Below are 13549 nucleotides of genomic sequence, written 5' to 3' on the forward strand. Positions count from 1 at the left end.
TTGGGACAGTGTAATGTAATTACTTCAGCGACCTGATTGAGTTGCATTGAGGTGGGATTGACTACTGTGGTCAGAGAAGAAGGCAGAGAGGGACCTGCAGACTGCTTGAAGACCATTTCTGCAGCTGACTGCAAAATAAGTCTATTTCCTGCTTGAAATTATGTGTCGCTGCAAAGTTGAAAATGTCTTTGAGAACTTTATGGGGCTGGTGTAAGCAAAAACTTCTGAGTGTACTCCTGAAGATGAACCCTTGTTTAGAAAAAAAAAAAAAAAAAAGTGCTATAAAATGCTTATTTCGCAAAAAACAAAAACAAAAACAACAATTGCTTCCGATCTTAGTGATAGCAAGAAAGCTAACACTACAAAGAACCACACGCAACAAAGCAATAACCCAAAAATGAATCGTTTTCGCTTGAAGAAGCGAGTTGGGTGGACCTCCGTGGCGGCAGGGGGCGCCCCTGAGAGGAAGTGCGCGCTGTCTGTTGCCGCGCGCGCTGTCCGCCGCCGCTCACGTGGGCGGCCGTTTCCGGGCAGGCTCTCGGGGGCGGAAGGGGGCTCCGCTGCCGCGTGGTTAGTGAGGGGCTGGGGCGGCGCGCGTGGGGCCCGGCGGTGTCGTCGTCGTTGTCGTGCCCGCGAAGGAGGACGGAAGAAGGGAAGGAGGCGGCGCGGCCCTGCCCGCCCCGCTCCCGCGGCCGCCTTTTGTGTGAACCGCCCCCCTTCCCTACGCGGGAAAGCGGTGGCCGCGAGGAGTGCGTGGCCGCGCTACCCGCGGAACCGACGGCCGGCTGGAGGGCGGCCCCGCCTCACGGCACGGTGCGCTGCCGCAGCGCGGCCGAAGATGCGCCGGGAGGAGCGAGCGGCTGCCTAGGCGGGCACCGCCTGCGTCGGGCGGCGGGTACGGTACCGGCGGCGGGGAAGGAAGGAGGGCGGCGGGGAGGGAGCCCGGCCCTCTCAGCATCCTGGGGTCCGCGCGGGGCCGCGTTCGGCGGATCGCGGCGTGAGGGAGGCCGGGAAGCGCCTGGAGGCGTCCCGAGCGGGCGGAGCCGAGGTGGGGAGAGCCGCGTGGCTCTCGGTACTTCGCGTTCGTGTAGAAAGCGGTGGGTGCGCTCGGCTCGGTGCTGCTGCAGGGGGACCGGCAGGGTACAGCTGGGGCTGCGGCGCCGGGACCTGCCGGCCTGGAGCCTCGCTGATATGCTTGCAGCCAGTGCTTGCAGCGTGCACGGGTGTGCCGAGCGCCTTGTTACGCCGCTACTGTGCTCTCACAGCTCTGGTTTTGTAACCGTTTTTTTCTTGATCTGGCCTCCCGCTGAAGAGCTGGAAATAGGTGTGTTGAGGTTTCTAATAAGTTAGCTGTTCTAATATTCGCGTTACAAGGTAAACTACTGCTTCCTTCTAGAAGGAGAGAGTATATTTTATAGGCTTTCTCCTTTAAAGTAACTTAATTTTGTTCAAGTGTGTGCATGCCTGCATTTATAAAGGTAATGTTAAGTGGAAGGCAGATGCTTCGTCATGTGGGGTGAGACCTTAATGTCTCTGTTAAAGCAAGCATTGCAGTAAGCATTCATAGAATCATTAAGGTTGGAAGAAAACACTAAGATAATGTAGTCCAACCATTAGCCCACTCCCAGCATGCCCACTGACCACGACCCTCGGGGCCACATCCACACGGTTCCTGAACACCTCCATGGATGTTGACCCCACCACCTCCCTAGCAGCGTCACCCACTCTTTCTGAGAAGAAATTCTCCCCAATATCCAACCTGAACCTCCCCTGTCACAACTTGAGGCCATCACCTCTTTTCCTATCTCTGTTACCTGAGAAAAGAGGCTGACTCCTACCTCATTATCACCTCCTTTCAGGCAGTAGAGTGAGATAAGGTCTCTCCTGGGCCTGCTGTTCTCCAGAATGTGTTCCAGAGCCCTCACAGCTTTGTTGCTCTTCTCTGGACACGCTCCAGGGCCTCACTGTCTTTCTTGCTCAAAACTGAACATACCACTTGAGATTTTTAAAAATCTTTTCAGTCGACAAATACTAGTGCAAAAACTTCAGATGGCCTTACATAGAGCTGTGATGTGGATATGAAGCAATGTAATGCAGCACAGATCTACCAAATCTGAAGTCCATTGAAAAATCAGCTATGAAATTTTATTTCCTAGAGTTAGTGGTGATCATGTCCGCTTTATTCTAGGTTTAGTCACGAGTGTATACTTTTTTTTCCAATAAAATTAATCTTGAAATGTTGAACCTTATGTTTACGGTGTTCAAATATTAGTAATGTCCAAAAGCCAGTTACCTGCAGAGTAGCTTGAGAGATTCTGTTATATTGAAAAATAATCAGGTTTATAGGCCTGACAGCACGAACCTTTAAAGCTGGATATAAGTGCTGCATGCAGTGAGATCGGGAAGCAATCAGATTTCCAGCTGCCTAGATGATCTTTTGCTATTAGAAAGTTGTGAAATGTTAAACATCGTAACCACTTTCTACTTATCCCATCCTTCTCCTTTTTAAATAGTTGTAGTCTCCAGGACCACTTGTAGGGCTCATCGGACTGTGGATTCGTGGTCTTAAATAATGGAAATCAGAGTGTGATTTGTGTGTGGTGTTGAGTACTGTGGCACTGAATTTGGACGTATTTAAGTGGCCGGAGAAGCACGATAAGGAGCCAGTGGTGTAACATGTTTTCTTTGATCTGGCTGAACTAAGCATGCTCTTATCTGTACAGATGTATTGAAGGCCAGGCAGAAGCCAAAGTGTTGGTTTTAATTTGTTCTGCTTGTTGCATGTTGGGTCCAGTATGACTGTGATCTAAGTAGAGCTGTCCCTACCATCTTATTTTTTATGCCTTATTAAATATGACTTAGCTTTTCAGCATCTTTTCACTCCCTCTGCTTTTTAAGCTGTCTGTGTTTTTTTTTTCTCCTTTACTTTTAATTGTTAATCTTTAATGCCTGCACTTTTGAGAGTGTAGTGGAAGTTTGCCTGGGCCTGTGTGCTGTGTTATCAGCAAAGGCTTGATGAGATCCATGATTTTACCTGTGCAGATGAGTATGCTGGTTGTGATCAAGTTGCTAAGCAATGTACAGATGAAATAAGACATTCCACTGTGCTCTTTAGCCTTGACAGGTGTCCAGTGTGTAAAAAACTGCTTCACTGGCAGGACCTCTTCTAAAAGAAACAAAAAAAATAAAAACCCACAACTCCAACATATTCTGATAAAACAGTGGAAGATGAAGATCTTCAAGTGATCTTTTTCAGTAAAGCTGTTCTCAAAGTGAAGACAGCCAAATTGAAGATAAGGGGTTTTAGGTCTGTTCAGCCTAGCGTCTGGTCTGCAGTAGTTTATGCAGAGGAAATATGTAAAAACTGTAGCTTTCACCAGCAGTTCGCTGCTCTTTGGTGGAAAATGCGTTTAATCACATTGAAATTCTGAATGTCTTTTTGCAGAGAATCAGGATGACTAAAAAAAGGAAACATCAAGAAGACTTCCAGAAAGTGAAATTAAAAGTTGGGAAAAAAAAGCCTAAACTAGAAAATGCAACAGATACCACTTTCAAAACAAAGGCCATACAAATTCCTGAACAGCTTAAAGAAGATGGAATGCTTACTACACAGAACAGAAAACTTAACATAAAGGTACGTGGTGGGTGATATATTCTGAATGACAGATAATGACATTTGCCTGAGTCCTTATAGTTACTAGTGTCTAAGAAAAAAAAAAGGTGTATTTAAAAAAAACAATGAGACACAAAACTAAACTGACCTTTGAACTAAATGACTTAAATTGCTGGGCCTGCATATAACTCAAGGCTAGGCTTTTCAGCAATGGAAAGTTGAAGTTGCATCGTCTTCTAAGTATCAGGGATTAATGCTGTTTTTGAAAGTCTGAGCTTATAAAATAAGAGCAGGGTTTCAAAACCTCTACTAAGTTAGTAGGGTTGTATGTTTACTTATGTATGAAAGTTATCTTGTTACCTGAAGAACAGGTTGTGGTATCTTGTTTTTCCTGTTTTTGAATATTGCTGATTTGTTCATTGCTACACCACAAACCAATAGCGTATTTGTTTTGAAAGTACTATGCTTCTGCACACAGCAGTGCATTAGAACAGATTCTGTATTTTTTAGTGTTTGACAAAAAAGAAAAAAAGAACTAGAAGGTGGGTAAGGAAGTAAAAAGCTCAGAGTAGTAATGATAACTAATATGTTTCTTTTCTTCCAGGATTTACTTTCGCAGATGCACCATTATAGTCCTGGGGTTAAACACAATGCACTCCTTGGGCTCAAAGATCTCCTGTCTCAGTATCCGTTTCTAATTGATGCACACCTTTCAAATATAATTAGTGAAGTGGCAGCAGTGTTTACAGACAAAGATTCTGGTGTCAGGGGAGCGGCTGTTCACCTGCTTCAGTTCTTGGCTTCAAAAATAAGAGCTGAGCAGATTGCTCCGTTTTTTCCTTTGGTAAGTGCCCATCTCTCCAGTGCCATGACTCACATCAGCGAAGGAATTCAGGAAGATTCACTGAAAGTCCTGGACGTTTTATTGGAAGCATACCCAGCTCTTCTTACAGACCGCAGTAGTATATTACTGAAGAATTTTGTAGAGCTTATTTCTCACCAGCAACTGTCAAAAAGACTGAAAAGCAAAGAGAAACTTTCCTGGATGCTGTCTGTTAACCCAAACCGCAGAGTAACATCTCAGCAGTGGAGGTTAAATGTACTTATCAGGCTCAAGAAGTTCCTTCAGGCAGTGGTTGATGGATCCAGTGAAATAGAAGATGAGGGACTTCAAGAGCAAAGGGATAGCCCTCGTTCTGTGAGGAGCCCGATATTTATTAGCTGGAAGGTCCATGCAAATAATCAACAACACATACATCTGTATGAAAATGGTGGCTTACGACCAAAGATGAACTCATCGTTTAGATTGAGGTGAGAAAACATTAATTCCAAAATAAGTTAATGTCAGCTCTACAATAATGATTTATGATAAGCTGGCTTATAGCTGTTGAAAGCAACTATTCTTGTTGAGACATTGCCTCTGAAGAGTCTTTTGGGGCATTCAGGGTAATGTGCAGTTTTACTGTAGTAGCTTGAAAACTGGAAATAGTCGGCAGATGAGTGGGCTGTGAGTAGATAATGAACTTTCTTGCTAGCAAATTAAAGCTTTATGGTATTATAATACTAGAAGAGCAACTCTTGAGTGTTTTTTTTTTGGATTGCAAACCGAAGACTACAAGTTATTTCAGGCTGTTAGATAAGTGGAGGGGCAAGCAAACGGATTTCTCTGTACTAAATGTAAATGTGTTTGTTACACAGTGATAATGAATTTGACTGAAATTTTATGCTTTTACCATGGAGAGTATAACAGCGTTAAAAGGAATCTTAATTTCTTCATTTTAAAGTAGCTTTTTTGCAAAATAGTATGTCTGCTGAGTTTCCAGTTGGAGGTTGTTCTTAATTCATCAGTTTATATCTTTACTATGAATAAAAGGTGTTTCTTCCAAGACACGTTGTTGAAAGTGGAAAAAGGCATAATTTGTTTCATCACAGAAAGGTCTGTGTGGTTTATAGTAACTCTAGGTAGGTCTGAGGTGAAGTTTAGGGAGAAATAACTAACAATATTTGTTTATCTCCCTCCTTCCTTATTCGACTGCTCCTCAAACCAGAGGGGAACATTCCCTCCCCAGCTTTTTTCTTATGGTACCTTTGTGTGTTGCCATCATCATGTATATGTGCTTCTGTAGGTGTTACATACGTGGTGGTAGAACACCTGGAATGATCTACCTGAAAATAAAAAGAAATGGTGTTTAGCTGTTACACAGCACTTCTAGTTAATAGATTTCAAAGAGGTTTGAAGAGAAATCACAACCCTTGTTTTACTGCTAGGGAAGACCAACTACACTAAAGTGGGTTTTACCAAATTCATCCAAGGAGGTCAGTGACAGAAAAAAATATATAAAACCCACTGTTTAATCCATCATTATGCCTACCTCCTATCTTGGAAGGAGGCACAGAAGTAGTGGTGTTCTCTTTTAATGCCATAGGTATTGGTGTGAATTAGCAGATCTTCTCCATCTCCATGCCGGTGACACGCGAATGACTGTTGCATTCCTATTCTCTTAGGGTTCCTCTTGGTAGAGAGTGGATTACTTACAGTAGGTATAGGACACTTACATGAAACTAAATAAAATATGCTGCTTGTTCTTACAAAAGTGGTTGTAAGTAGCATAAGTCACAACCAAGAGTATCTGCTGCAGTGAAAGCCAGTCTTGAGGCAGCTGAGTGAAAAACAACCCTAAGGATTTCATCTGTACAGTCAGCATCATACAGTTACAGACCATAGAATATCAGGGGATTCTTGTATTGTGCACTGAATGATGCACAGTGTGTGATGTTCTGTGCCCTCTAGTAGTTAAAGGTGCATTGTATCCAAGGTCTAGGAAAGTAAACTTTTACATCTGGTGTCACCTGAATTGGATTCCCCTTTTCTGAGGAGCTAGATTTCGGTGAAACATCGTGATCCGCTTCTGGTTATAAATACTTTCAAAAAGCCATTTGCAAGCATGAGGAGGAGCCAGAAGAGTAGAAGGAAACATTGCTAACATCCAAGGCAAAGTTGGCAAAGAAAACTGATGGCAGCAGAACAGAAGAATGGAAAGAGAAAGAATACTTGTACAAGGTACTTGAATATTTCTCTTTTTATTGCGTATGCTCACTGTTTTGGTGTAATCTTTTTTTTTTTGTTATTATTATTTAAAGGGCCCATAAAGTTTATTTTACTGGATATGCACGGTATGTTAAGAGCAAAAGGTATTCTGCTAGCTTTTGGATTTGCTGTGAGAAACAGTGTAGATACCTACAGCATGAGGCCCTTCTCTGAAATCTTTTCTAGTAATCTGAAGAAGTTTAGTTCTTTCTCATTCAATCCCAGCAATGGCTTTTGACAGTCATTCCCATTCCTTTTGCCTTTGCTGTGACCATTACTGCAGGGGCAAAAGTGATCTCAAGTAAGAGGTGTGAAATGTTTTTAATGCTTTAATGCTCTTTGAAGACTTCTAAGATCTTAAACAGTGTATTTTTCTATTTTTCTTTGAAGAAGTCAATGCAGAAATTGTAAAGCCTTAACTATAGGTAGGGAAGAGTCAAACAAAGCAGAAGTAGCTATAATTGCATTGTGTGTGTGCACTGATGATAAAAGGTCTCGTAGAATCATTGAATTGCTCAGGTTGGAAAAGATCACAACCCAGCCATAGTACCCTAACTAACAACCCTCCACTAAATCATGTCCCTGAGAACCACATCCAAGAGGTTTTTAAAAACATGCAGGAATAAGTTTTAACTTTATTCTTTAAAAAGTACAAATATCTTCAATAATATATATATTTTTAGCTGCCAAGTTATGTTTCTCTTGGAAGTTCTACAGGTAGGGGTGCCAAATCCTTGATAATCTAGTGCTTGCAGAACAAGAGTTTCAAAACAGCACTGTCAGTGCTTGGTAAACTGTGTAGATCTCTTCTGAGCTTGGAATGCTGAATAGTTCAGTAGTGAACATCATAAGACTATTGTTTTTCATTGTGTGTTGCATCTTCCTACTATATGTGAATAAAAAATCTTAGTAAGTTAGGAAACTAATAGGATGTTCTCTGCATTATGTGCTGACTGCTGCCTTCTGCATCAAATTCATTTCAGGTTTGGGAAAATGGAAAGCCTGCACAACTTGATTTTGGGATACCAAGGTCTTGTTTTGAACTGGAAATGGTACTGAAGCAAAACAGTAGAGCATCTGTTCCTGCTGAGAAAGGACAAACTGAAGCTGCGTAGTAAACTGGAGAAGACTTGAGTGGCCTAAGTGGAAGACACGACGTAGTAAATATGTGCTGTGACCTGTGTATCGGAATAGGCAGATGTGGGGTATACAGCTGAGTGTTTTTCTTCTAGAGTTGATGATGGAGGTGCCTGTAAGGAAGAGGAGCTCCCGTAATCTGACTTCAAGATTGAAAAAAAAAAATTGCTAATTTCCAGTGGCTTCCTATTTTTAGCAGCTGGCAGTTGGTTTCCTTTTTTCTGTTTCTTTTGTGCTTCCTTGACTTTCCAAAATTTCTTTTACTCTCCTACTCTCAAGTTGCAGATCAGCTACCATGAAAATAAGTGCTTTTGTTTGATATTTTTCATAAGAATATTAGCATTTTAAGAGAAATGACAGCTTAAAGGCCTATGTATATGAGTATTGACTGCTCCCCTCAGTGATATTTTATCCCAATGTGAAGGTAATGTGCTTTCTGGTGTTTCTCAGAGCCACGCTACTGTTAGAGAATACTGATAATGGACATGTGACAAAAAGGTCAGCACTTCATTTGGCATCCAACTTTCCTTGTTCCGGTGACCGCTTGTTGGCAAAGGATATTGCACTCATCAGATGCATGCTGAACAGATTACACTTAAACTTGTAATCTTACTGTCAGCAAAATTTTATTTACCGCTTCTGCTGTCAACCTTGAATGTGTGAAAAAGAATATCTTGAGATGTATGGGCTTCTTTTATCCAGGTGACATGAAAGTTCTGCTAAGTTTTCTTGCCCAGACACTTTCAACATCTGGTTGAGTCCATTTTGGTACTGATTCTCTCTTCTTAGAGTTTTTTGTTTTTGTTTTTTTTTTCCCCCATTCCTTGTTTCAGGTATCTATTAAAATAGCTGGTTGTGCATTATTGTACTACTGTAGGAATATTCAGGTATTGCCAACTTCTCATGTTTTGTGCTACTTGTTATTTAACAAGGTAATTTTTCCCGTGTAGATTGCTCTAATGCCAGAGCTCTGCTGTGATACCAGATATAATTTTCAGGGAAATGATGAAGAAAAAAAACTTCCGAACTATGTTAGCCAGCTACTGACACTATACTATTTCATTCAAGCCTTATTAGGTCATTAAAAACAACTCTGTTCAGTAAAATTACAGGTGTCAGCAGATGCTGACTTTCTTGTCCAGCGATGCTTGGAGACTCATGACAACCATAACTGGCCACATTGGATTTGGCTGCCATGTCTTTGCATGTCTACCCTGGACTTACCTAAACTTTGTAGTCTGAAAGAAACTGATGGCTTCACTGTGATGTCTATAGCTGGTAGACAATTAACATCAAATGCTTTAATTTAATAGGAGCAAAGCTTAATTAAGTTGGCTGGACACATTGGTTGCTACTGCCGAGTTTGGAAGGAGAGGGGAATGTCCTGGAAAGGTGTAACTAATTGGGTAGTTTGGAAGTTGCAGAATGACCACAGAAAGCAGCTTTATCTCTTTAATCCAATCTGAAATTGAAATATTTATAAACAATCTGTGGCAAGAAAGCAGGTAGTGATTCAGATCTCATTTTGAATTCATAAGTAGAAGTATCTTTGGGAATATCATTGAAAAAGAAAGGGATTTAGTGGGAAATCCAACATACAATTTTTATCTGTATTAGGAGTTCAGAATTAGGGGAATTCCTTACTATGAGCATTTTGTGAAAAAATTATCATGGAATGCAGCGCCAGCGATTGTAAGTTGAAGTTGTTATTGCTCTTCTGCGTTGCTTTTTTTCCTCACTTCAGGTGTCCTGTTGTTTAGGAGCCCATTCAGAAGCTTTTGTATTGCATCAAAACAGCAGAAGTTCTTCAGTAGTTAGTTTCTTTAAAGAATTTTCTTTACAGAATGGATATAAATTGTCTCAATTTATCTGGGAGCAGAATTTTGCCATCAGTGTGGATAATCTCTTTTGGACTAAGAAATATTCTGAGAAGCTTGTTTTTCTTACTTTCTAGGATATTCAGTATATATATTTAGTTTGATCTATCTCTTCATTTTTGGATAATTTTTATTTGTCTTCATTACCAAGACATTTTAATAACTTTAGGAGCTAGTCACTCTTCAGAGTTTGATTTTAATTTAAACCATCACAGTGGTAATTGATTGTTTTTTCTTAACTATTTTTCTATGGTTATGAACAACCATTGTGTTTATTAATAATGATCGTCAGCAATAACTGTAATAAACCTCGTGTGTTTGACAATACTTTGTAGTCAGTTTAATTATTTTGTTTCAAGGGACTTAAAGCTTTTTTTATTCTGTTCTGCTGAGCACAGTGGAATCTCATCTATTGCTTGAAGGTGATATGATAATGCAAGTTGTATTTCTCCCTTTTCTATAGACTACATGTAAGAATGGGAAGTGAAATAATGACATGTAAGAAGCTGTTCTAGAAACACATATTTGTGGGGAGACTCAGGACCAGGTTTGTTGTAGTTGGTTTGAACTCCCTTTCAAATTGAAGATCTAGCAAGAAAAAGGGCAAATTTTATGTCTTAAAATTATATTTTTTTTTTTGGTATAAAGAAAGCAGGAAAGTGGTTTTGCTCTAAACTGTTTTCAAAGGTGTGATCTTTCTTTTTTTTTTTTTCTTTTTTTTTGCTTTTTGTCATATAGGTCTCTGGCAAGTGTAATGGACAGTGCAGAAAAAGGCCTGTCCTCGGCTGAAAATTTAAAAGGTTTTATTGAGATAATAATTCCATTACTGATTGAGTGCTGGATTGAAGCATCTCCTGCACAATCAGCTCCCATTCTCGGAAATCTTTTGGAATCAGATTGTCAACAACTTATGCAGCAAGTGCTTAGTATAATACATTTGTTGTGGAAGCTCACAAAGCGGCACGATGAAACATACAAAATGGTAAGGGAGAACTGAAACGTGGCATTAATGATGACAGTTCATATTTGTTTTGATCAGAAACCGATGAGTTGGTTGTTGAGTTGGTGACTGTAAGTAGTGGAAGTATTTTGTTTAGTAAGAGACAAAAAGCCTTGGATTTTTTTTGTTTTAAAGTCTTTAGGAAAGAAACCAGTGAATTCATTGCTCAGTTCAGCAGTAGTCTCCAGGAATCCTTAGTGACTGCAGCATGGAAGGTTTTAAGGCTGAAATTCATACTGTAGGAGAGAAGCGTTATCTCCAGGTGACTTCTAGAATATAAATCTGAGGAAATATGGAGGTGCTTGTTCTTTTTTACACTTGGAAAAGTTTTACACGTTGGAGAAGCAGAGGTGAAAACAAACCCTAAGTCTTTGGAAAGGTAAGGGACATTGGTGGACTGAAGTCCTCTAACTGACTGTTAGAACTTACACCGCTGTGCCATGACTGGTGGCATCACCCATGGCACCAAATTGAAGCCTCAAGTATTTTGGAAAACACCCTTGAAACTTTTGCTCTGATTTGTCTCTTTACTTGGTAAATGGATTGCCTTTTTGTAACTTCTGCTGCTCTTCAGAAGACCTTGTAAAGTGCACTCTTCCCATGTTGGTTCTTGAGACCAGTTGGAAGGAACATCTTTACAGCTCTTTGGTTTTGTGTGCATATAGGATTGTAGAACTGTTCTGTATACAGAACATACAGAATAATTACTGGAAAAAAATTGTGGAATCAACTCACTAGACCAGTATTAGCCAACATACACTGTCTGAGGGATGAATTTGGAGTGTCCAAACAAAGCACGCTGTTCCCGTTTACCTTTTCATCCTGTCGTCAGGACTTCTTGGAAGCAGGCAGAAAGGAGGCTGTGGCAGCCTGCTGCTGTGACCTTTTTCTTTAGGTTACCTCAGGGCTGCTGCCCTTCGCTGTCAAGTACCTGCCTCTTGGTCACATGAAAGGAGTACTCGTGTCATGGAGTGAGACATTTTATGTACATACAATTGCATTGTGACCTGGGGGTATTTAAACAAAAACAATAATGACTGTATAACTTATTTTTTGAGGATACTGTGTTTTATAATTGCATCCTCTCTATTCCCTTTTAGTCACATTTGTATATAAGGTGTATTCAAATAGAGCTCAGTTTGGAAATGAAAGTTTTGCTTATTTAAAAAGTCCTTAGCCTGTAAGAGCCAAAGGGGTTATTAGAGACATTTTGTAAAAGTGCTCTGAATGTGCCTGTTAATCTTTGAAATAGTATGATGGTCATTTTCTTAGTACTTGAAAATAAAGATTACTGTGCCTGACCAATATGCTAGCAATGCAGGCTTTTGTGTGTGTGTGGAACAGTGACTGGAGTGTCTGTTAACCCACAAGGTACAATTATTTTTGAATATAATAACCTTTTTCTGTAAGAATAGACTCCTTAATGGAAGTTGTCTTAAATCGTCAGGGTTTGAACTAGAAATGTGTTAATAATGGGGAAGATGAAGGCATTGTCAGAATATGTCTTAGTGGAAAATTTAAGATAGTCACAGAAAGTAACTCAGAGTATCACTCTGATAAACTAATGTAAAAGCATTTTAAATTGATATTTTTAACTGCATTGGTTTAATATTGCATATATCCACATCAGTGTGTGCTAGGAACACATACCAGTCCATTTCGGATTAAATGTTATAGTCTTGAATTGTATCCCATGTTTTGTGAACCTTCAAGTTTGTGCATGATGTTTTTTACTTATTTATTATTTTTTGTCATCTGCTTTCCTTAATAGGAAGTATGGCTTCGAATGAATTACCTTGTTGATTTCAAGCACCACTTCATGCGTAATTTTCCTTATTCTTTACAAGAAACAGTAAAACACAAGAAGAAAGATTTATGCAAAGGGTAAGAATAAACTCAGTGTTGTGTCACAGCTTTTAGTTTCATAAAGTGAGACAATATGTGTGAGTCTTACCTGATATTAAGTTTCTGATGTTGTAAAGCTGTTTTTATTGTGTGCTCTTTGGAAGGTCTGTGCAACCAGAGGGTTTTGGTTCCGCTTGTTGAAAGCATTGGATAAGAAGTCATCTCAGTGTCCTCCAGTAGAAACAAAAATGCTGTTCTGAAGAAACGAAAGCATTTTTTTGGAAGCTTTAATCTGAAGTTTGCATATTGTTTAATGGTGATCCATGTTAATTTGACTAGTTTTATACTTCTATTTTCTCTGCTTAATTGCTTCAAAATATGGTTAAAGCATGCTTCTTCAGCCGCATCTGCTGGATGAGTACAGCCAGAGGGGTGCATGGGTCACGTTGTGCTTGACCTTTGTGGGAAGGCAGTGTGGAGTAGGCATGGAGAGACTGAACGAACTTATAATAGAGCATTCATTCAGCATAAGAATGGGTATACGTGGTTTTTGTTAGGCCAGTAGCAGACTGTCTGCTTTTTCAGCTCCCAGAAGTCAGACTGTATTCACACAGGGTCTGTTCTGGAGTTGTTCTCTGCCATTGCAATCCATGTAAATGGGTAGCAGCCAGTTTTAGTTCCAAGTAAAAGCAAATTGTGCTACTGAAAATTGAGGTGCGGAAGTGCAATCTTGTTTTATGCTATGAGTCTTCCACAGTGCATGTATATCTGCATGCATATTAAAATCCTCTTTGGTATTTATATATTTATATGTATGTACTCTGTTTTCACTTCATGGAAGGGCATATATATCAGAGGTATAGGATTGCTCCCAGTTAAGTACTTTTATTTCAGCTAAAATTTGCCCGTTCAGTACATAAAGTTCACAAAATGTTGTAGAAATTTCTCTTAGTAATACTGGTAGCATTTAAGTCAACATTTTCTGAATG

At 40.1% G+C, this 13549-nt stretch overlaps 1 protein-coding gene across 3 annotated transcripts in view; it reads left to right on the forward strand.

Annotated features, from left to right (window-relative positions):
* Positions 1–13549, forward strand: part of TEX10 (testis expressed 10) — a 54068-nt gene that overhangs the window by 3330 nt on the left and 37189 nt on the right. The window contains exons 1-5 of one of the 3 annotated variants that reach the window (XM_052704142.1): positions 549–570; positions 3446–3634; positions 4218–4924; positions 10454–10697; positions 12487–12599. In XM_052704142.1, the coding sequence (XP_052560102.1) occupies positions 3455–3634; positions 4218–4924; positions 10454–10697; positions 12487–12599 (1244 nt within the window). In that variant the 5' untranslated portion in view covers positions 549–570; positions 3446–3454. Of the gene's footprint in view, positions 1–548; positions 571–594; positions 896–3445; positions 3635–4217; positions 4925–10453; positions 10698–12486; positions 12600–13549 lie in introns of those variants that run through there. The other 2 variants (XM_052704141.1, XM_052704140.1) reach the window with 2 other exon arrangements.

Source organism: Tympanuchus pallidicinctus, unplaced genomic scaffold (genome assembly GCF_026119805.1).
Source record: "Tympanuchus pallidicinctus isolate F22 unplaced genomic scaffold, pur_lepc_1.0 scaffold5, whole genome shotgun sequence".
NCBI lineage: Eukaryota > Metazoa > Chordata > Aves > Galliformes > Phasianidae > Tympanuchus > Tympanuchus pallidicinctus.